Source organism: Tupaia chinensis, unplaced genomic scaffold, assembly GCF_000334495.1.
Source record: "Tupaia chinensis unplaced genomic scaffold, TupChi_1.0 Scaffold000361_2, whole genome shotgun sequence".
Taxonomy (NCBI): Eukaryota; Metazoa; Chordata; class Mammalia; order Scandentia; family Tupaiidae; genus Tupaia; species Tupaia belangeri.
The window spans coordinates 3850408-3872205 of NW_006159858.1; the positions used below are offsets into that span (position 1 = coordinate 3850408).

At 39.7% G+C, this 21798-nt stretch overlaps 1 protein-coding gene across 1 annotated transcript in view; it reads right to left on the reverse strand.

The window, feature by feature from the left end:
• The window catches only part of ALS2 (alsin Rho guanine nucleotide exchange factor ALS2), a gene marked incomplete in the record, with an annotated part of 65822 nt that overhangs the window by 10182 nt on the left and 33842 nt on the right, over window positions 1–21798 (reverse strand). Inside the window, 14 exon segments of the mRNA XM_027773648.1 lie at window positions 930–1087; window positions 1915–2032; window positions 8268–8432; window positions 9347–9480; window positions 10046–10123; window positions 10748–10859; window positions 12302–12466; window positions 13720–13818; window positions 15375–15440; window positions 15555–15757; window positions 16894–16960; window positions 17595–17665; window positions 18110–18238; window positions 18736–18867. Of these exon segments, the coding sequence (XP_027629449.1) occupies window positions 930–1087; window positions 1915–2032; window positions 8268–8432; window positions 9347–9480; window positions 10046–10123; window positions 10748–10859; window positions 12302–12466; window positions 13720–13818; window positions 15375–15440; window positions 15555–15757; window positions 16894–16960; window positions 17595–17665; window positions 18110–18238; window positions 18736–18867 (1697 nt within the window).

Sequence of the window (21798 nt, forward strand, 5' to 3'; positions counted from 1 at the left end):
TTTCCCTTCTTTCTTTTTCTCTGTAGCACCAATCATCATCTGATATAGTATATATTTTATATATTTTATTTATTCATTCCTCATGCGAGAATGTTAATTAAGCTCCAGATTTTGGGGTGGAAGGATATTCACTGATAAATCTCTCCAGAGCCTAGAATGGTGCCTAGAACACAAAAGCACTCAATAAACAGTCGTTGAATAAATGAATGCTTATGACTCTGTTGCCAAGGAACAGGACATAAATACTCACGGACAAAACTTAAGATTGTATTTCACCTACACTATGGTTAGGTTTCAGAGACATAATTTTGCCCAGAGAGTAAATTCAAATAAGACTACTACATTTTATACCAAAACTATAATTAAAAAAAATAAACATTTATTTTAGCCTTATGTTACACTTAAGTAAAAAAAGGCATAAAAAGAAATAAGGAGCAATGGCTAAGGCTCATCTTTATGATTGTAACATAAACATAAAATACAAATTAAAAACATGTTTTCAGGGACCAGCAAATGGCATAATGGTTATGTCACTGGACTCCCATACAGTCTACCGTAGTTTTGAGTCCTATATGGCTTGTGCATATGTGCCTAAGATCCTGAGAAGAGAATGGAGGAGAGGGAATTGTGATATGGCCAAAACCCCTGGGGGGTGATTTCTTGCTTTCTGTCTCTCTCCGTCTTTCTAGTGAGTACCCTATAGCAAAAATGTCTCTCTTAAAAAACAAAAAAACAAAAAATGTTTTAATTATTTTATCTATTTAAGGACCTGTGGCATAATACCATTTTCTTGATGAATAAGTTCTGTGATGGGAAAACAGGACTCTTTAAATGTTCTAATCTCTACAACTAGGGTGGAAATATCCCGGTCTTAATTAACATAAACTAGTATTCCCTAGCTTATGGACCTCAATGAAAGGGTCTCTTACCTTACTAGCTGGAAAATCCGCTTAAGATAGGACTTTATTTCCTTGACAGCCTCCTGCAATAACCGGCGGTTAGCTCCCACACCCACATATGTCATCCTATACACTGCAACCAGCGTCTCCACCAGCCTGCCCAGAGGGTGCATCGGGGTGTCACAAGCCTGAGCAATAGAGAATCAATTAAGTTGATCAATGTGCGTTAATAGCAGAAACAAGTCAACCAATAAATAAACAACTTCATAAATTATAAACAATTTCCAAAATGCCAAGAGTCATTTCTTACATCTGGAAAATTGTAATGCTTTCATTTTTCTTAAAGTATGGTGTCTATTCAAATTAAATAGAGGTGAAGTTCCAAATCTTAATCAAAGAATCCTTTTACCATCTTGGGAACATTATTTCAGAAAACTGATAGGAGATATACCAACTGATAAAATGTGTTAGAAAGATTCGAATACCATAACATTACTTTCAATAATGTTACTGTTGAATACACTTTAAACTTGACAAAAATTATATAAAACTAAATACTGACTGTTATTTATGGTCTAAGTTACTCTTCAGTTGCCTTGATTTCTCAGAACACTCCTCCCTGCACTCCCCCAACAAAGTATATCACACTTCAAACTGTACCTAATCTTACAAGGTTAAAAAGGAAGCAAAGCGAACACACCCAGGGTCCGAGGGCAGAAAGCTTAGTTTATACAATCTCTAGACTGCTAATGTTACTGCCCTCCCCCCCAAAAAAAGTGCCATTTTAAACTCTGATCTTAGTTCTTGATAACCCTTTTTTAAAACTTAAAAAAAAGTTCTATTGTAATAATGGGACAATGTTCACATAGAAATGTTAGCAGTCAGCAAATTAGGAAAACCAAGACTTAGCAGAAACAAGATTATAGTAACATTAAGCTGTGAGTAGATTTGAATGATATATTGTATTAGCTCCACAGGTAATACATAAGCCAATGTAATTTAGTCTCTAGTTTACCTTTATTAAATATCTCTTGATGTCATCATACTTTTCCACTGAGAAGGCACCAACATGCTGTGGGATGAATTCCAAACTCTCTAGGGTCTGAGTCTGTGAACGACTTAATATTTCTGGACTATGGAAAGGGAAAAGAAAGCCTATTATGCATTTCACATCAAGAAAGCAAGAAATAGCTGGCCCTTCAACAGCATAGGTTTGAACTGCCAAGGTCCACTATAGACAGATTGAAACATTTATCTATCTATTTATTTGTCATGATTTTCAAGCCACTGGTTCTGGGTCTTGCACTACAGTTTACCATGTAGGAATCCAGCACTCAAACCACCATGCCATCTGTTGGCCTCTCTTCCTTATGATTTTAACATTTTCTTTTCTATAGCTTTACTGTAAGAATACAGTCTATAATACATATATCATACAAAGTTATGTTTTAATCTATCATTTATGTCATCAGTAAGACTTCAATCAAAAGTAGGACGTCAGTAGTTGAATTGTTAGAGTCAAAAGTTATGTATGGGGACCAGCAAATGGTGTAATGGTTACGTCATTAGACTCCCCTGTAGTTGACCGCAGTTCAAGTCCCAGACCTGGTGGCTTCAAATTCATACCGGGCCGATGTGCATGTGTGCCCAAAATTCTGAGAGGAGAATGGAGGAGAAAGAATTCTGGCACAGCCATCTCCCCTGGAGAGTGATTTCTTGTTTTCTGTCTCTCTGGTGAGTGCAAGCACCCCAAAGCAAAAATCTAAGGGAAAAAAAGTTATATGTGGATTTTTCAACTGTGTGGAAGGTTGACACACCCACACCCAATCTCCACGTTATTCAAGGGTCGTTTGTAACTGTACACATGAAAGGAGTCACCAGCTCAGGATAAAACAGCTCATCTGGACCCAGATGAGTTCGCAAATGGTAACGACCTACTAACAGGTACCCAGTTTACACAACATTCAGTCAATACAGCATTTAATGTTACTTTGTATCAACTACAATAAGTCAATGAAGGTTTTGCTCCCATTTAAACCACAGTATTGGTAAATACAACATGAGCTTGAAGACAAAATTGGTGATAGACCTGTTCATGATGAGATGATAATGGAATAAAAGGGATGCTGGGAGGAAGAACAAAAAATGAAATCACAGGGTAAAGGAGAAAATGAAAACGATCTTAAGCAGAAAGGAGATAAGGATACTCCAATGGGTGACAAGGTAAGCATATAATGGGTAAAGGGACATTTGGGATGAAAAGGCCAAGATGAAGCATATAGTAGTGATCAACTTATTTTTGGTAATGGCATGCTATCATTACAATCAATTAAAATTAGAAACTGGACGATCATTATTAAATTACTCTAAGATTTTTGTGACATCAAGATTCTTGTAGCAACATGGTTTTATATAAAAGTTCATGCATCCTCAGTCCTCAGAAATGCCCAACAGTAGTGAGTCATGGTTAAATGGAAAGCTCATGTCTCCAGGTCTATATGGACAGCTCTCTGATATTTCTCACAGCATTACCCAGAATTAGCACTTACAAAAGTTATATTAGGTCACCTGGAAAGTCATGATGTACTCATTTTTCCTATGCAGAAATGCATCAAGACTGAGTTCTTTTTCTTTTTTTAAAAGAATTATTTTATTTAACTTTATTTCAATTTGACCAGAGAGGTGGGGGGGGAGGGGAGAGCAAGCAAGCTGCCAGGTCTGGGACTCAAACCGCAGTCGACCATGTGGGAGTCCAGTGTCTTAAACCACCATGCCACATGCCAGCCCCAAAACTGAATTCTTGGGTCTAAATGCTGAGCACTGCTTGTAGGAGTTACTGGCCAAGTTGAAGAATAAGGAAAAAAAGACAGGTAGATGGAAAAGAGAAAAAAGGAGAAAAGAACAGAAAAGGGGAGGAAAAAAGAAAAAGGAGAAAAAGAGAGATAAGAAAATGTACATCTGTAACTGTTCTCACAGCATTTCAAAAATGTGCCACTTCTTTCTGGCCTCCAAGGTTTCTGATGAAGAACATGCTATCAGTCCCCACAAGCAGTGCATTATTTTTCTCCAGGTGTTTTTAAGCTCTTTTTCTTTGAATGTGAATATGATGTGTTTATGTGTGGATAGAACTGTTTTTTTTGTTTTGTTTTGTTTTGTTTTTTCCCCAGAGTAAGGTTTGCTCAGTTTCTTGAATATACAGGATTATGCCTTAAACCAGATTTGAGAAGTTTTTGACTGTTATTTCTTTAAAAAATTTTCTACCCCATGTTCCTTTCTCTATCCCTCTAGAATTCTAATGAACAAGTTTTTTTTTTTTTTTTTGAGAGATTTTCATTGTAGGGTGCGTGCGCCTGCCAGACAGACAGAGACATAGAGACAGAAAGCGAGAAATCACCCCCCACGGGGGATGGTCACGCCGCAATCCCTTCTCCTCCATTCTCCTCTCGGGATCTTGGGCACACACGCACACGCGCCCGGCGTGAGTTTTAAGCCACCGGGTCCGGGACACGAACCGCGGTCGACTACGTGGGAGTGCAGCGACATAGCCATTACGCTAACTGCTGGTTCCCTAGAATTCTAATGAGAGTTTATACCCACAGGTCCTCGAAGCGCCATACACTTTCTTTCCCTGATTTTTTCTGTTGTTAAGACTGGACAATTTCTACTGATCTATTTTCAAATTCATCAAGTCTTCCATCATCATCTCTATTCTGCTAGAGTCCATACCAGAAAATTATTTTAGTAATGGTATTTTAATAAGATAATCTTGCTTTGGCTCTCTAATATCTTCTATTTCTCTGTTGATGCTTTCATTTTAATACTTGTTTCGAGGTTTTGCCATTGTTCATTTGACCATTTTTATTACAGCTGCTTTACTGTTCTTCTCAGATAGCTCCAACACCCATGCCACCTCCTCACTGATGCCTGTTGTCTCTCCTCAAATGAGCTTAGATGTCCCTGGTTTCTTTGATTTGCTGAATAATTGTTGTTGATATTCTGGACATTTTGAGTACCAAGTGAAGAGACCTTGGATCTTGTTAATATCCTATGGAGAATGCTGACATTCATAAAAGAGCAAATGGAGCAAGTAGAAATTGTTATCTTTAGTGTGACATGCTTTTACAAGGTTGGCCCTTGGCTGGCGCCTGGGCACTAAGCTTGCTAAATTTCCTATACTGATATGGAACATTCCTTAGCTGATAAGGTAGTCTGCTGTCCACAGACTTTATTAACAATGTGGTTTATGGCAAACATCTGCTTTCCTTCCAGGGCTCTGGAGTTCTGGCAACTGCCAGGCATGGAATGCCTATGTGACCAGTCCCCAGGAAGAGCCTCGGGCATTGAGTCTTTAATGGGCTTGCCTGGGCATATGTGGCTGCATTTTACTGCCAGGAAGAGTGCACTCTGTCTGACCTCTTCCAGAAGGGAGGGAGAATGGGAAGATTACACATGGACTCCTCTAGACTCTGCCTGTGTCTTCTTCCCTCATGATCTGGCGGTATACCCTAACCATTTTGTTGTAATCTTACTTATGAGTACGATATATGTTGAGTCTTGAGAAATTCTAGCATATTGCTGAAGTGTGGGTGACTTTGGGACTCTCTGAAATAGTTGGTTTCAGTCTGCTATGGGCTACGGCTCTAATGTCAGTTTGCTTTTTAAAGACTCTGCAGTCCTATTTGGGTCTGCTCTGTGAATGTACCACTTAATGGACTGCCTGGGACCTGACGGGAGGTCTCCCTCAGGCCTCTAAATCTGTGGTATGATAAGCAGGATCACATCCATGACTATGTAGGTCTAGGTGAGCCTGTGAGTTCATATATGACTACAAGGGATTGCTTTCCAGAGCTCTTCTCTATTACCTCAGAAGCATTTCCTGGTTCTCAGGACTCCCCTTTAGGTTTTCTGGCTAGAAAATGCCCACTTCTGTGAAGTGCCACATCTATGGCCAAATGGTGGGAGAACAGAGAGCAAGGCCAAAGAGGCAATGGGGTTCAGCCTTGGGGGAAGTGGGCCGTGCTCCCTCGGAGCTTTGGCTCCTGCATATACCTCCTGCCTGCTGAGGGCTACTCTCGCCACTGCCACCACCAGCCCTGCCACAGAAGGACCTGGAGGGGAGGGCAGGAGAGAATGAAGAAAAGGAAGAAAACTGAGTGTCCATCCTCCACTCTGAGCTTTAGGAGTTGCTCACTCCCTAAGTCAGACCCAGAGTGCTTTTCTGGATCTCTGTCTGCACTACAGTGCTCACTTTCAGGTTTCAGGCTGCACTGAGCTCAGGCTGAGAAATATTGGATTCAAAAAAACAAAAAACAAAACAAAACAACAACAAAAAACAGAAATTCAGCACTACTTTGGTGGCACTTTGAATTTGGGTGCTCTCCCTCTACCCACTTAGTGATATTTATTTCTCAGAGTTCTCAAATAGCTGTCCACATATCCTGTCCAGGTTTAATAGTCAAGTTTGACAAAAGACAAAGGAGGTGTGTTCTAAACTATCTTACCCAGAAGCAGAAGTTGATCAATGACTTTTCTTTTTGAGAGAGATTTTTGCTACAGGGCATGTGTGATTATCAGAGAGACAGAGACAGAGAGACAGAAAGCGAGAAATCACACCCCAGAAGAGATGGTCATGCTGCAGTACCTTCTCCTCCATTCTCCTCTTGAGATTGTGGGCATGCATGCACATGCACCTGGTGTGAGTTTTAAGCTGCCAGGTCTAGGACTCAAGCCACGGTTGACAACATGGGTGACCATTACGCCATCTGCTAGCCTTGATCATTAACTTTTAAATTAAATCACACTTTTAATTAAATGTGGTGAGCCCTGACTACCTCCTGATTGCAAGTTTCCTCTTCCTAACCTGCTCTGCCCTATGCCGGCCAGGCGTTCACTCACCTGTCCCTGTGCTGACGCCGATTGGTGGTCAAGGCCACAGCAATGTTGTCCCAAGCTTTCCAAACTTCCCCTTGGCCTGGGCTCTCACAGCCCAGCTGGCGCCAGCACTCATCAAACACTGCTTTCCACTTCTCATCGGCTGGCACTGACAGGTTTCCAAGCTTCCTGCTAATGAAGTCAGGTGAACCTCTTATTAATCACTTTTGTGCAAAATCATCTTAAAGAATAGAAACTGTCGAAGATAACACTAGAAATGCTTCTGTGACCCAAACTGACTAACTGATGGTCACTCAACTTTCCAAACACTGAATACAAATATTAAAGGGACAGTTAGCTAATTAATGTTTATTGAGTACTAAAGTGTATAGATGGTTAAGAAAGAAGCACATCAGAACTGACTTCTCTGTGTCCTGTATTTCCATAGAATTGATTTGGTAAAACTGAATCCTGTTAAAACAAGAACTTTCTGTACTTTGCTCATCTCATAATGAGAATTATGAAATTGCATTTCATACTGGGTTCTAAAAATATTCTAAGAATAAATATGGTACAAAAAACTATATTGAGCTTTCATAAGAACAAAGAACCTCAGATGCTACCAAAATATAAAGAAACAGCTAGGGCTATAATCAACAAAAGAAGACAGGCATACGCCCAAAACCTGGAAGAACCATGCACATTTAGATTTTGCCTTTTTTTTTTCTTACATGCAGACTGTAACATTCCACTTGTTATGTATACATAGGTTTGACCTTTATGTTTTAAAATCAGGTTGTATAGGAATTCTACTTATGAAAAAGTCAACTCAGACACCTGCCACATTAACAGTATGATTACTTTCACATGTAGAACTTTTATTTTAACCATTTATGTTAAAGGGTTAGGCCAAGACTACAGATTTAGACAAAAAACAGAAATTCAGCACTACTTTGGTGGCACTTTGAATTTGGGTGCTCTCCCTCTACCCACTTAGTGATATTTATTTCTCAGAGTTCTCAAATAGCTGTCCACATATCCTGTCCAGGTTTAATAGTCAAGTTTGACAAAAGACAAAGGAGGTGTGTTCTAAACTATCTTACCCAGAAGCAGAAGTTGATCAATGACTTTTCTTTTTGAGAGAGATTTTTGCTACAGGGCATGTGTGATTATCAGAGAGACAGAGACAGAGAGACAGAAAGCGAGAAATCACACCCCAGCAGAGATGGTCATGCTGCAGTACCTTCTCCTCCATTCTCCTCTTGAGATTGTGGGCATGCATGCACATGCACCTGGTGTGAGTTTTAAGCTGCCAGGTCTAGGACTCAAGCCACGGTTGACAACATGGGTGACCATTACGCCATCTGCTAGCCTTGATCATTAACTTTTAAATTAAATCACACTTTTAATTAAATGTGGTGAGCCCTGACTACCTCCTGATTGCAAGTTTCCTCTTCCTAACCTGCTCTGCCCTATGCCGGCCAGGCGTTCACTCACCTGTCCCTGTGCTGACGCCGATTGGTGGTCAAGGCCACAGCAATGTTGTCCCAAGCTTTCCAAACTTCCCCTTGGCCTGGGCTCTCACAGCCCAGCTGGCGCCAGCACTCATCAAACACTGCTTTCCACTTCTCATCGGCTGGCACTGACAGGTTTCCAAGCTTCCTGCTAATGAAGTCAGGTGAACCTCTTATTAATCACTTTTGTGCAAAATCATCTTAAAGAATAGAAACTGTCGAAGATAACACTAGAAATGCTTCTGTGACCCAAACTGACTAACTGATGGTCACTCAACTTTCCAAACACTGAATACAAATATTAAAGGGACAGTTAGCTAATTAATGTTTATTGAGTACTAAAGTGTATAGATGGTTAAGAAAGAAGCACATCAGAACTGACTTCTCTGTGTCCTGTATTTCCATAGAATTGATTTGGTAAAACTGAATCCTGTTAAAACAAGAACTTTCTGTACTTTGCTCATCTCATAATGAGAATTATGAAATTGCATTTCATACTGGGTTCTAAAAATATTCTAAGAATAAATATGGTACAAAAAACTATATTGAGCTTTCATAAGAACAAAGAACCTCAGATGCTACCAAAATATAAAGAAACAGCTAGGGCTATAATCAACAAAAGAAGACAGGCATACGCCCAAAACCTGGAAGAACCATGCACATTTAGATTTTGCCTTTTTTTTTTCTTACATGCAGACTGTAACATTCCACTTGTTATGTATACATAGGTTTGACCTTTATGTTTTAAAATCAGGTTGTATAGGAATTCTACTTATGAAAAAGTCAACTCAGACACCTGCCACATTAACAGTATGATTACTTTCACATGTAGAACTTTTATTTTAACCATTTATGTTAAAGGGTTAGGCCAAGACTACAGATTTAGCTCCCTATAGAAGTGTCCATTGACAATTCAAGAAGATCAGTTACACCTTGTTAAAAAAAAAAAAAAAAAACAACCTTAAAAACTTGGTTTTACTTTTAAAATATTAACTAGCTTTGATAAAATCAAAATAACTCAAGGTATTCAATCATTAATCCAGAATTAATAAAGTTACTCACAAAACTTTGGGTTTGTCTTTATCACTCTCATACAGACTAGGTTTGAAGTAGGTTCCAGTGATTTTTATACCAGACCCCCATTCTCCACTAAAATAACCTTCAATGTAATCTCCATTTGGCATAGTCAGTGTTCCCTAGATAAAGTGAGAAGAAAAACTGTGGAGTTAGAGGAAGTATTTTTATTTTAAAAAATCCAGAGACAAAAAAAAGCACTAAATGGTTAACATTTCCCCTTTTCATTTGTTCTTTACCATCTCCAACTCTTTAAAAAACAAAAACAAAAAATAAGGTGTACATACATGTCCAAAAAGAGCATATGAAAATCAATGGAATAAATTACAAACAAACAAAATCATTCAAGTGAATTTAAGGGCCATTTTCAAGGTATATAAACTAGCTGTTAAAAACAGTAAAAGAATGGAGCCAGTTGGTAGCGCAGTAGTTGGGATGGCTAGAACCCATATGGCCGACTGCGCAGTTGGAGTTCTGGACCCAGCAGCTTGAGAGGCACGCCAGGTGCACGTGCGTGTGTGTCTAAGGTCCTCACACTGAGGGGTGGCCATACCCTATGGAGGGTGCATTCTCTCCCCTTGCCCTGTTTTTATTTTTTTCTGACAAGTGTAAGCACCCTATAGCAAATTTAAAAAGAAAAAAAAAATGGTAAAGGAATGTATTAGAGAAAGTAAGTTACTTTCTAACCTTTCCACTAAGAGTCCAATCATCTGAAAATTCTCCCTCATAGATAGTATCATCTTCGGAAAGTAAAACTCCATTTCCCTAAGTGAAGAAACAACAAAAATTGTTAACACATAAAATGTAGAGTAACTTACATGCAGCCATATTCCTAAAGTCTACTGTAATCTTAAAAGATGACAAAAAAAACAGTAGTAAAAAGGTAGAACACTAATAAAAGAATAATTTTCTTAAATTAGGGAGTAAGAATTAAAAAAAATCAACAGTAACAGTCCCATAGTTCAGTGGTTAAGGGAGTCAGCTCCCACAAGGTCAACTACAGTTCTAATCCCAGCCCCGAGGTGTAAAAAAACATGCTAGGCACATGTGCATGTATGTTCAAAATCCTGAGGGGATAGAAAAATGGGGGCCAGCAGGTGGTGTGGTGGTTAAGGGCGCTGGACTCCCACATAGTTGACAGTGGTTTGAGTCCCATACCTGGTGGCTTGCTTTCTCTCTTTCTCTCTCTGTACACGTGTGCCTCTCTCTCTCTGCCCCTCGCTGGTCAAATTAAAATAAATAAAGTTAAATAAAATAATTATTAAAAAAAAAAGAGAGAGACAAATGGGGTGGGGTGACTGTAGTCCCCCTCCTACCTGGCTAAGCTCATAAACCCTCTGGCAATTAAAAAAAAAAAAAATCACCAGTAACTATGTACAGATCACTCACCATCATTTTATTAAGGTGGAAGTTGCCTTCATAGTATAATCCAAACTGGGTGACTACCACCCCGTTCCCTTGACAAACATCATCTTGCCACATCCCCATATACTTTTCCCCCCTGCAAAGAAATAGAAATTAAAAAATAAAATAAAATAAAATAAAACAATGACAACAAAGAGAAAGTAAGGAAAAGCAATTGTCACACCAGAAATCCAAAGGGTATTTTCTCAGTTGGCACTGACTCCATTGGGCTAGTGAAAGTGGTTAACTCTGTCTCCTCCAACACGAGACACTGTGATGGTGTACGATGTCTCACTGCAATCTGCTCTCAGGAACATACTGAGGCAACCTATCTGACACAGATCTGCATATGCTCCAGGACACTGTTGGTAACTTTAAAAAATCTGTGATTTAAAAAAATGCCAAGTATGCAACTTTAAATATTTTCATTAAAAATGTAACAGGCAGAATCAAACCTATGAGCATTTTTTTTCATGTTCAAAAATTTGCTAACTTAAAAAAGAAAATGTCATAAAAGGAGGATCATTTTTTTTACTTACTCATATTTAGAAAAATCTTTATCTCCATTAAAAAAATGTAAGTGTAAACTACTTGTTAAATAATTATGAAGTTTAGTAATTATAGTAAATTTTTAATTAAAAGAAATTCAAAAAATGTTGTAACTTTTATCTTTATATTCTTTTCTTTTTAGTGTTTTGTTACAGAGTGTCTGCATAAGACGGAGACAGAGAGAGGAAAACTGAGAAACCATACACCACCCCCTCCCCGGGGGATGCCCATACCACAATCTCTTCTCCTCCATCCTCCTCTCAGGATCTTGAGAACACATGTACAAGCACATACACAAAGCCAAGCATACTTTTCAAGACACCAGGTCTGGGACTTGAAACGTGCAGTCAGCCATGTGGGATCCAGCACCTTAACTACCATGTCACCTGCTGGCCCCATCACAGAACATTTTTAACATCCCATTAAGGGAGCTGTGGTATTTAATAACATGAGAGGGAGAAAATATATGTTGAGCCCCAAGCAGATATAGAGGCAAAAGAACTATATTCTTTCCCCCTTGTTAAGTTAACTGAATTTAACTTGGCTGATTCCTAGTTCCTGGCATGGTAACAAGTCTCTGATCTGATAGGAAGACCTATTCAGAAAGTTGTTTAGGTATTCTATAACCCCAAAGAAAATTTTCACTGGGTCTCCCCTACCTTTTATTCTTATTTTCTATTGGCTGCATTATAAATTTTTCTTCTTACAAAAGAGAAGAAAAGAAGGTGTTAGCTTCTTTGAGACACTAAAACTTTGTATGCGTGAGGCTTTAAGGAAAATAGTACTAATGTTAATTCTGATTGATCCTGATCCTGTAAAGAAATAACTTGTTTGGTCCACAAACAGATACAATGATACCTGTCAATATTGTTTGCTTATTAAAAATCTTCTCAATATTATTGAATTAAGATGCTCAGCATTCATCAAATTATCACTATAGGGGCTAATCCTCTCACACTAATTTTTGAGTTTAGAAGCAGAATACTGTACCTAGTGATATCATCAAAGACACCATATCCTGCTTTCTTATCCAATACCCATTGGCCAATGAACATACTGGGGGAAGAGGAAGTCAATTTTCCGCTTCGTAGGAGACCATGGCCATGACGCATGTTATCTTGAAAACAGCCTTCAAATACTTCACCAGAGGCATAACTGTGGTCGGAAAGAATGGATAAAGATCAAATGCACACTGAATTCCGATGCTCATCTTTTATTTATTTATTTTCTTTAAACTGCCAGAGGACATGTGTGCTTGCCATAGAGACTGAGAGAGGCATGGGGACATGGTCACACCACCATCCATTTGTCTCCATTTTTCCACCCCGTCAGAGCTTTGGGCATGAAATTTGGGCATGTATACACATAATGCCTGATGTGTATTACAAGCTGCCAAGGCCAGGATTCAAACCATGGTTGGCCACGTGGTATCTGACTCCTTTAGTCACTAGGCTATGGGGTCAGCACTGATGTTCACCTTTACATAGTTCAGGAAATCCAAAACTATAGTCAGTCTCACTAGCAGCTACAATTATTTTTTTGTATGATTATTTTTTAACCAATTAAAAAAAACTCATTACTGAATTACTGAGTCTAATAAGCTAAAAGGTATTATGGGTGGTATTCTACATTAACATAGGAAAAAATATGGTTTACTGTCTTACAGAAAAATGAAATAGTAAGTTATCTATGCGAGGACAAAACTGCCAGGCAGAGTGGCACTTGCTTGAAATTCCAGCTACTCAGGAGGCAGAGGCAGAGGATCATGAGTTTGAGGCCAGCCTGGGCAGCACAGACCCTATCTCTCAAAAAGGAAACAAAAAAAAAAAAAGGAAAAAATGAGATGTTTTGTTCATATCAGAACAGAGTATTCATGTACAAGATATATAAGAGAATGAGAAAGAATGGTTTATAACATATGTATAATTTGGATAAGAACTAAATTTAATAACTTAATATTTTCATCCCAGGTAAGAAACTGATTTTTAAAAGATGACTTTGTGCAGTTTCAGACATCCCTAGAAGAATAAACAGAATTTACTCCTTTGAAATTCTGGTTACTCAGGACCAGCAGTTAGTGTAATGGCTATGTTGCTAGACTCCCACATAGTCAGTCATGGTTTGAGTCCCAGACCTGGTGGCTTAAACTCACACCAGGCTCGTGTGCGTGCGTGCCCAAGATCCTGAGAGGAGACTAGAGGAGAAGGGATTGCGGTGTGGCCATCCCCTTGGGGGGTGATTTCTTGCTTTTTATCTCTCTGTCTCTCTCTGTCTATCTGGCGAGCGCACGCACCCTATAGCAAAAACCTCTCCAAAAAAAAGAAAAAAAAATTCCGGTTACTCAAACATTTAGGTTTATACAAGTTCTTTGAAAAAGCAACACCCAACAACCTCTCTGATGTTATTACCTATAGACTCCTTGACCACACATCTTTCCTTCTTTCCAATGGCCCACATAATGGTCTTCTTTGTTCAGTGCCTTGTTTGGGATTTTGTATTCTCCATACCTGACAAGGAAAATTTAAAAAACAAAACAGCTGAAGAGAATTTGTGACATTCACATTTTGTATATACAACAATACACATTTAACAAGGAGGACAGAGAAAAGATTTACTATAAAAGTAAAATGGCTAAACAGGTCTTAGTTTAAGCTATCTCTATTATCTAAGCGGTCTGGCAAGTCTCATCAGAGGAGCAGGACATCAAACCTACTATACTAAGAGATTAGATGTCTTGCCCCAAGTCCAATAAAACAGGAAGCCTGTGTCTTAAGCCTATCTCTGTCACTAATTAGCCACAATACGTTTAGTAAGCACAGGTTACCTAGCACCTTCATATGTACATTATGGGGGGACAAATCAGATTATTTAAAGTCTCTTCTCATTCTAAAAATCTGTTAACAAGTGATTAAAAGTCATTATTAAAATTTATATTATCTCACATACACACTCAAAACTGGCTACCCAAATGTACATTTGTTATATACTAAAATAAATTACTTCATTAACATGCTACAAAACAAGATAGATTTATCATGTAAATATATTTACAATGTTACAAAACATAACAAACTTACATCATTAGAATAATATATCACTTGGAGGACCAGCAGATGGCATAACGGTTATGTCACTGAACTCTCACATGGCTGACCATGGTTTGAATCCTCAACCCAGAAGCTTGAAACTTACGCCGGGCATGTGCACATGGCATGCCCAAAATTCAAAGAAGAGAATGGAGAAGAAGAATTGTGGCATGGCCATCGCCCCTTGTGGGGTGATTTCTTGCTTTCTGTCTCTCTGTCTCTCCAGAGAGTGCACATACCCTACAGCAAAAATCTCTCAAAAAATAAGAAAAAAAAAAAAAAAAGAGAGAGAATAATGTACCATTTGGAAGTTTCCCCTATAAATCACAGCAATTAAAGATGAAAGGAAATTTGGGACCAGCAGGTGATATAATGATTACGTTGCTGGACTCCCACATAGCTGACCACAGTTCAAGCCCCAGACCAGACAACTTAAAATATGCTGGGCACATGTGTGTGCATGCCCAACATCCCAAGAGGACAATGAAGGAAAAGGGTTTGCAGTGTGGCCATCCCCCAAGGGGGGTGATTTCTTGCTTTCTTTCTGTCTTCTGTCTCTTTCTATTTGGCGAGTGCATGTAGCAGAAATCTCTCTAAAAAAATTTTTTTTTAAAAAAAGATAAAAGGTAATTTTCTCTATGTTTTTTGTTAAAAGATGCACTACTATCTCAATAGTCTCTCTGTCAACATTACCCAACATTACTCTGCACAACTGTGAAATAGAAAACAGTCCTGTTTGAACAGATCGAGGCTCTACACCTGAAGGTCATAGGCTCTCAAGGCAAGCGGCCTGCTCTAGGCGGTCAGAGGCTGTACCCAGATCGCTAGCTTTCTTCACGCTCTCATGCCCTGACATGTTACATGGATTCCTAAAGACAAACAAATGAAATCTACTACTTGTATGAAAAGAAACTCTGCATGCAAATTAATGTCATTTATGACCAAACTTGACTTTACCATTTACACAATTTTCTTACCCATCTTCCAAGCCATTCCTGAACATGCCAGAATATATCTTTCCATCAGGCCACTTCAAAACCCCTCTGGAATGCATAAGCAAAGAAGAACGCATCTCAATTAATATTTCAGATAATTAATACTTTTGTTGTAATATGACTATCATCCTCAATCCAGACATGAATCGTTAACATTTTCACCTGCCATGAGGCTTCCCTGAGAGCCAGCGTCCATCGTAGGTTGCGTCTTTTAGGCGAGGATCCTTGTAGAAAGTGTATCTGGCACTGCGTGAGATGGGCGGCTCCTGCCTCTGAACACTGCCGCCACTTCCAGAAGGTGGGAGGTCAGATAACCCCCTCAGAGCCTGATCCACAGCTTGGCTTATAGCCCGTAGCCACTTAGTCTAGGAGCCAAAGGTAAATGTCAATAAGCTCAAGGCAACACTTCCATCAAGCACTGCTTTAAATCCTGCTCCTTTTCCTTGGTGTGAACATTTTTTGTTTGCTAATACTTTTTATTATTAACTGAGTAATACTGACTGATTAGCTTTTGAAATTCACTGCTATTTGTTTGAAATTAAGTCACACTGAAAAATAAAAAACCTGGGCTGGGTCTATGGCATAGTAGTTAAAGGATCCCACATGGCTCACTGTATGGTTCAAATTCTGGTCCTAACAGCTTGAGAAACACCTCGGGCAAGTATGTGTGCATACGTCAAATCTCAATAGAATGAAAAAATGGAGGAACCAGCAGATGGCATAACCCTTACATCACTGGACTCCCACGTAGTCGACCGTGGTTCGAGTCCCTGACCTGGTGGCTTGAACCTCATGCTGGGCACACATGTGTGCATGCCCAAGATCCCGAGAGAAGAATGGAAGAGAAGATACTGCAGTGTGGTCATCCCCTGCTGGGAAGTGATTTTTCACTTTCTGTCTCTCTGGCAAGCATACATACTCTATGGCTAAAATCTCTCTCTCTCTCAAAAGAAAAAAAAAGAAATAGAGGAGATATTACAGTGTGACCTCTGGGGAGTGTTTTGCTTTTAACAATTCTTTTGCTATACAGCATGTGTGCTCAAGAGAGACAGAGGGAGGGAAAGTGATAAAGCATTCCCCAGGGAGGATGACCATGCAGCAGTATCTTCTCTTCCATTCTCCTCTCAGGATTTTGGGCACACAAGCACACACGCCTGGCATGTTTTTCCAAGCTGCTACTTCTGGGATTCGAACCATGTAACTGGCCATGAAAGATCTAGTTGCCTTAACCACCAGGCTACCAGCTGGCCTGGGGAGCATTTTTCTACCTCTCCCTCTGTCTCCCTGTTTCTCTGGTGGATGCACATGCCCTCGGGAAGGTGGGGGGGGACATAAAAAATAATGATTAAAAACAACCCTACAGTTTTGGTTAGATGAAAATGTATCACACATAACTTTGAATCACTTGTAAAGTAAAAACAATTTTTATTTCTTCTTTAATAAAACAAGAAGCAGAAATATCTAGGACAAAAGTGGAAAGAAAATATCATAATGAACTAACCTTTTCCTGGGGCGTTGAGGAAACCAGAGTGAACTGCTCCTCAGGTGTAGTTATCTTTAAGCCATTCCTAAAACATTCACAAGGATAAAATGGGTATGGCACGCTGTCATTACAACACTGATTCCCAACATGAAAGGCAACCTAGTTATTTCAAGAGGAGCAAATGGGAATTAGATATAAATGCTCACACCCCAATCTGGGTCCCACAGTGGGGGAAAAGACACAGGAGATGCCTTTTCCCCACCTATCTTGATGTGTCATGATTTTCTCAATGGGTCTTTTTAAAAATTTTTTAAAAAAGTTTTTGCCATAGGGCGCATGCACTCAACGGTGAGAGGCAACAGAGAGAGGGAACATGAGAAACCATCACTGGGGGCATGGTCAGCCTGCAGTCCCTTCTCTTCCACTCTCCTCTCATGATTTCTGGGCACACATGCACAAGTGCCTGATGTGGTTTCAAAGCCACAGGGTCTGGGACTCAAACTGCACTCAGTCATGTGGGAATCCAGCACCTTAACCACCACGCCACCTGCTGGACCCTCAACAGGCCATTTTATTATCTGATGTGAGGTGAGCCTCTATCGCAATATGGGGAGGCAGCCTCTCAAACCTCCTGATGTTTTCTTCACACTCAAGGAAACAACCTCAATGATGCAAGGGAAGAACTAGAGGAGGTAGAGTGGGGAAAGGGGTACACTTACACACCACCAGCCTCTTCAGAAAGTGGCTCCACCCACAGTGTGGCCAAAGGGAAAACGTGGTGTGTGGAAAACTGAAACAGAGAACACAGAGGCACATCTGCCAAAGTTCACACACAACTTGGGGCTCTCTGCCCACATCCCCTTATCTCTGACCCATTTGGGCTGTTGTTCTCTTCCACACAACCCCCTCAAGAGAGTTATGTCCACGTGGATACCCCCATCTCTGCCACAGAGTCCCTGTAACATAGCTAACACCAGTGAGCTTCGCCATCTCTGCTGCAAAGTCCCCTTCACACAGCTCACACGTGAAGCTTTTAACTAAACAGCCTTGGAACTCCAGCCCATTCCATGAATACAAGCTACAGCTAAGCATTCCCTTATATCCAGTAGTTTCAACGAAATCACAACTTTGTTTTTTTTTTTCCTTTTTTAAACATTAACTGACAGTATAATGTAGTAGTAAGTCTGGGACTCCAGCTTCCAAGGCCTGTTGTGAAGTCAGGACTCTGGCCTACCTGGGCATGGACCAGGGCATCATTAAAGAGGATGAACCAATTCACAGAAAACCTTCCAGCATGCTGCAGAGACAGGGCTCGGTTACTGCTCTCACACAGCAGCCGGCGCTCTGGCTTCCTCAAGGAGTCCTGGAATTGAAAACAAGCACTAAGTCGATCACAATGACAACCTGCAAAGAGAAAATGAATCAACCTAAATCACACTTAGGGCCAATTTGCTGGTCACAGCTCAACCTGGTGTTAAATGTAAATTTATTGAGTTGTCAGAAAAATCCTGATGCACTTTTACATAGAAAAGCACATCCTGCATTTTTGCATAGAAAAAAATACGTCATGACTTCTGACAACCCAACAGAGGGGCTGTGAACACTTGATAAAATGAAAGCTCAAGAAAACTAAAAAGAAGACTGAAACAAACTAAAGAAGGCCAGGTAAATCCTCAAGTTATTCCTAGAAATGAGGGGAAGTGTGACATTTAGCACATCCGTTGCTGTGGTCCTTAGACATTTCGGGAAAATTGTCATTAAAACATTACCACAAACGAGTAAGGAACAGAGACAATTATGGCAACTGCTATGGAAATCCCTGGTGTTTGCTGGTAACAAACGACAGCTGGCATGGTTTACCGTCATTTTTCCAGGAAAGGTCTTCCAGAAACCCAGTGTGTACTCTGCTTCCTTCCTTTTCCTGCCGAGATGGAGAGCAAGAGACTCATAACAAGAACTGGAATCCTGCAGTTTCTGATATTCTGGAGATGTCTAGAGGCCAATAATGAAGGGGGGGGGGAGAAAGCATAAAACAGTGGTCCAGAATCTGCAGCCTCAGTGTGACTTGGATGTAGTATTGTATCAGGGAGACATAACCCAGCCCAAGAACAGAAGTACAACAAAGGGAGCTGGGAGAGAAGACAGGGTCTGGAAACACTCTACCACGTACAGGTGCATGTGAAACATGGGAATAACTCAAGGGGGACAAACAAACACTGGCAGTTATCAGCAAGGACAGCAGCAGAGAACTCAGCACGGGGCAGGAATTCTCAAGTATTTTAGACCTAGGAGCTCTTCTTTTGCACATGTGCTTTCTATCTATTGATGTTTACCATGTTAGAAAATATCAAGAAAAGAAATACTAAATGTTCTCACTCATATGTGGAAATTTAAAACAATGATTCATTGAACTTTAGAGAGTTCAACGATGACTACTACAGGCTGGGAAGGATTGGTGAGGAGGAGTGAAAGAGGAATACTGACTAATGGAAACAAAATTACAGACAGATGAGAGGAAAAATTTCTACTGTTATAAAATACAGTTAATAACAATTCATTACCTACGTCTGAGTAACTAAAAAAGGGGACTGTGACTCTTCCAACTCAAAGCACATAACAAATGGGTGAGATAATGGATATACTAATCATCCTGCTTAATCAACACACATTATACACTTGTACTGAAAAATCATGCTGTACTCAACAAATATGCACCAATTATGTCAATAAGAAAGGTTCCCCCAAATAAAAAAATCTTTATTGATTCATTACAAATAAAGTAACATTTTAAATGAAAAATACCTATTTTCCAAAACAAAAAAAAAATTATAGTGAGAAAAGTGACACTGAACTACGATTTTTTCAAATCTCTTTATTATCTGGATCAAAAGATGACAGCTGCATTTTTATATCTGCTTCTGCACTTAATTGGTTATGAGAAAGTGTTTAGCTGAAATAAATGAAGAAAATAAGGCCTTACAAAGCATATGAGTTGGAAAAGGGATCAGTATCTTACTAGCCATCTCAAAACACTGTAGATATTCTCTTTTGATAATATATTTTAAAATGGTAGTTTCTTTTTCTTTTCCTTTGAGAATGTGTGCACTCGCCAGAGAGACAGAAAGAGAGAAATCACCTCTGAGGGGATGGCCACACCACAATCCCTTCTCCATCCTCCTCTTGGGATTTTAGGCATGCATACACACACCCGGAGTGAGTTTTAAGCTGCCAGGTCTGGGATTCGAACTATGATCGACCATGTGGGACTCCAGCACCTTAACCACTAGGCCACCTGCTGACCCCTAAAAATAATAGTTTCTTAAAAGGCAGGCGCAATGTGCAATCTGAAAACATAGCAATAAACTTTTTGTACTCTGTAACATTAAAATCAACATGTCTATTTTGGACTTTTGAATAGATCTTTCACCGTACCTGATTTTGGAACACTGTGGATTAGACATCTGGAAAATACTGGTTGACTTAGTTATACAGATTTTCCAAACACTGTTGTTACATTTTTACCCATCTGTACTTTTGCACCGCAAATGACAAAATAACGACAAAGGCCAATTAGTAGTGTCAGAAAGCATTTCTGACTTTGTGAAAACCCTGAGAGGGTCTTTGGAAACACCTGAGATGCAAAGCCAGCCTCGAGACCCAATGTCCCGGAGCGGTAAAGTTGCTGTGCCACAGGGTGAGTGGGCAGAAGGCATGAGGAAAGGCTGGTCCCTCACATTCGCAAGTGAACGTGTCATGCTCCACATCTCTCAGGGCCGCTCAAATTCAGTTTTTCCATTCAGCAAAGAAACATTGAATGAATATTTATTACATACAGAACATTCTGCTAAGTGTTAGAGATAAAAACCTGTGTAAGGCATTGTTTTTGTCTTCTGGAGCTTCTAACTCGGCAGAGAAGAAAGAAAAACTACAACATACCAGAATAATGCATAATAATGTGGTGTGGTGAGTAGGTTAGAAATCACGAGACAATTCAGTAAAGTGGTTAAGAAGCAGGTTGGAGCCAGAGTGCCTGCTGTGCACTATGGCTCACCCATTCTCACCTGTGCCTCAATTCTCTGGTCTGTAAAAAGGAGACAGCAACACCTAGTCGACAGGTTGATGTGGGAATTAAAGGACTATATATAATACACTCGACAGTAACTGGTATCAGGAATGTGTTCAATAAATATTAAGTATTATTATTTTTATATGGGGAAGCTTAAAAATACATATATACACACATAAATGATGTCATGGTTAGGCTTGCTAAATTATAATTTACAGTGATGGAATGTAAGTGTATGTGTTTTGAAAAAAAAGTCCACAGATGATTTAGATTCCCTGTGTGATAAGGATGTTAAGTGAATAGTGAAGAAATAAAGTGCTAAAACACAGAGGATAAGGAAACTAATTCTCTTCTTTTTTAAAAAAAAAATATTTTTAAAGAATTATTTTTATTACATTTATTTATTTATTTATTTTATTTATTTTAATTTGACCAGAGAGGGACAGAGTGAGAAAGAGAAAGGGAAAATGAGAAAGCAAGCCACCAAGTCCAGGACTCGAACTGTGGTCAGCCATGTAGGAGCCCAGTGCCCTTAACCATCACACCACCTACTGGCCCCAAGGAGAAACTAATTCTTAAGAGATGGGAGGGGGGTGGGACCACCAGATGGTATAGTGGTTACATCACTAAACTCCCACATGGCCAACCGTGGTTCAAGTCCCAAATCCATCAGACTGAAACTCATACCAGGCGCATGTGTGTGCATGTCCAAAATCCCAAGAGGAGAATGGAGGAGAAGGAATTGTGGCATGGTCATCCCGGGTGGAGGGGGGGAGTGGCTATAACTTTCTGTCTCTTTGGCAAGCATAAACACCCTACAGCAAAACTCTACTTTTTTTTTTTTTTTTTTTTGAGAG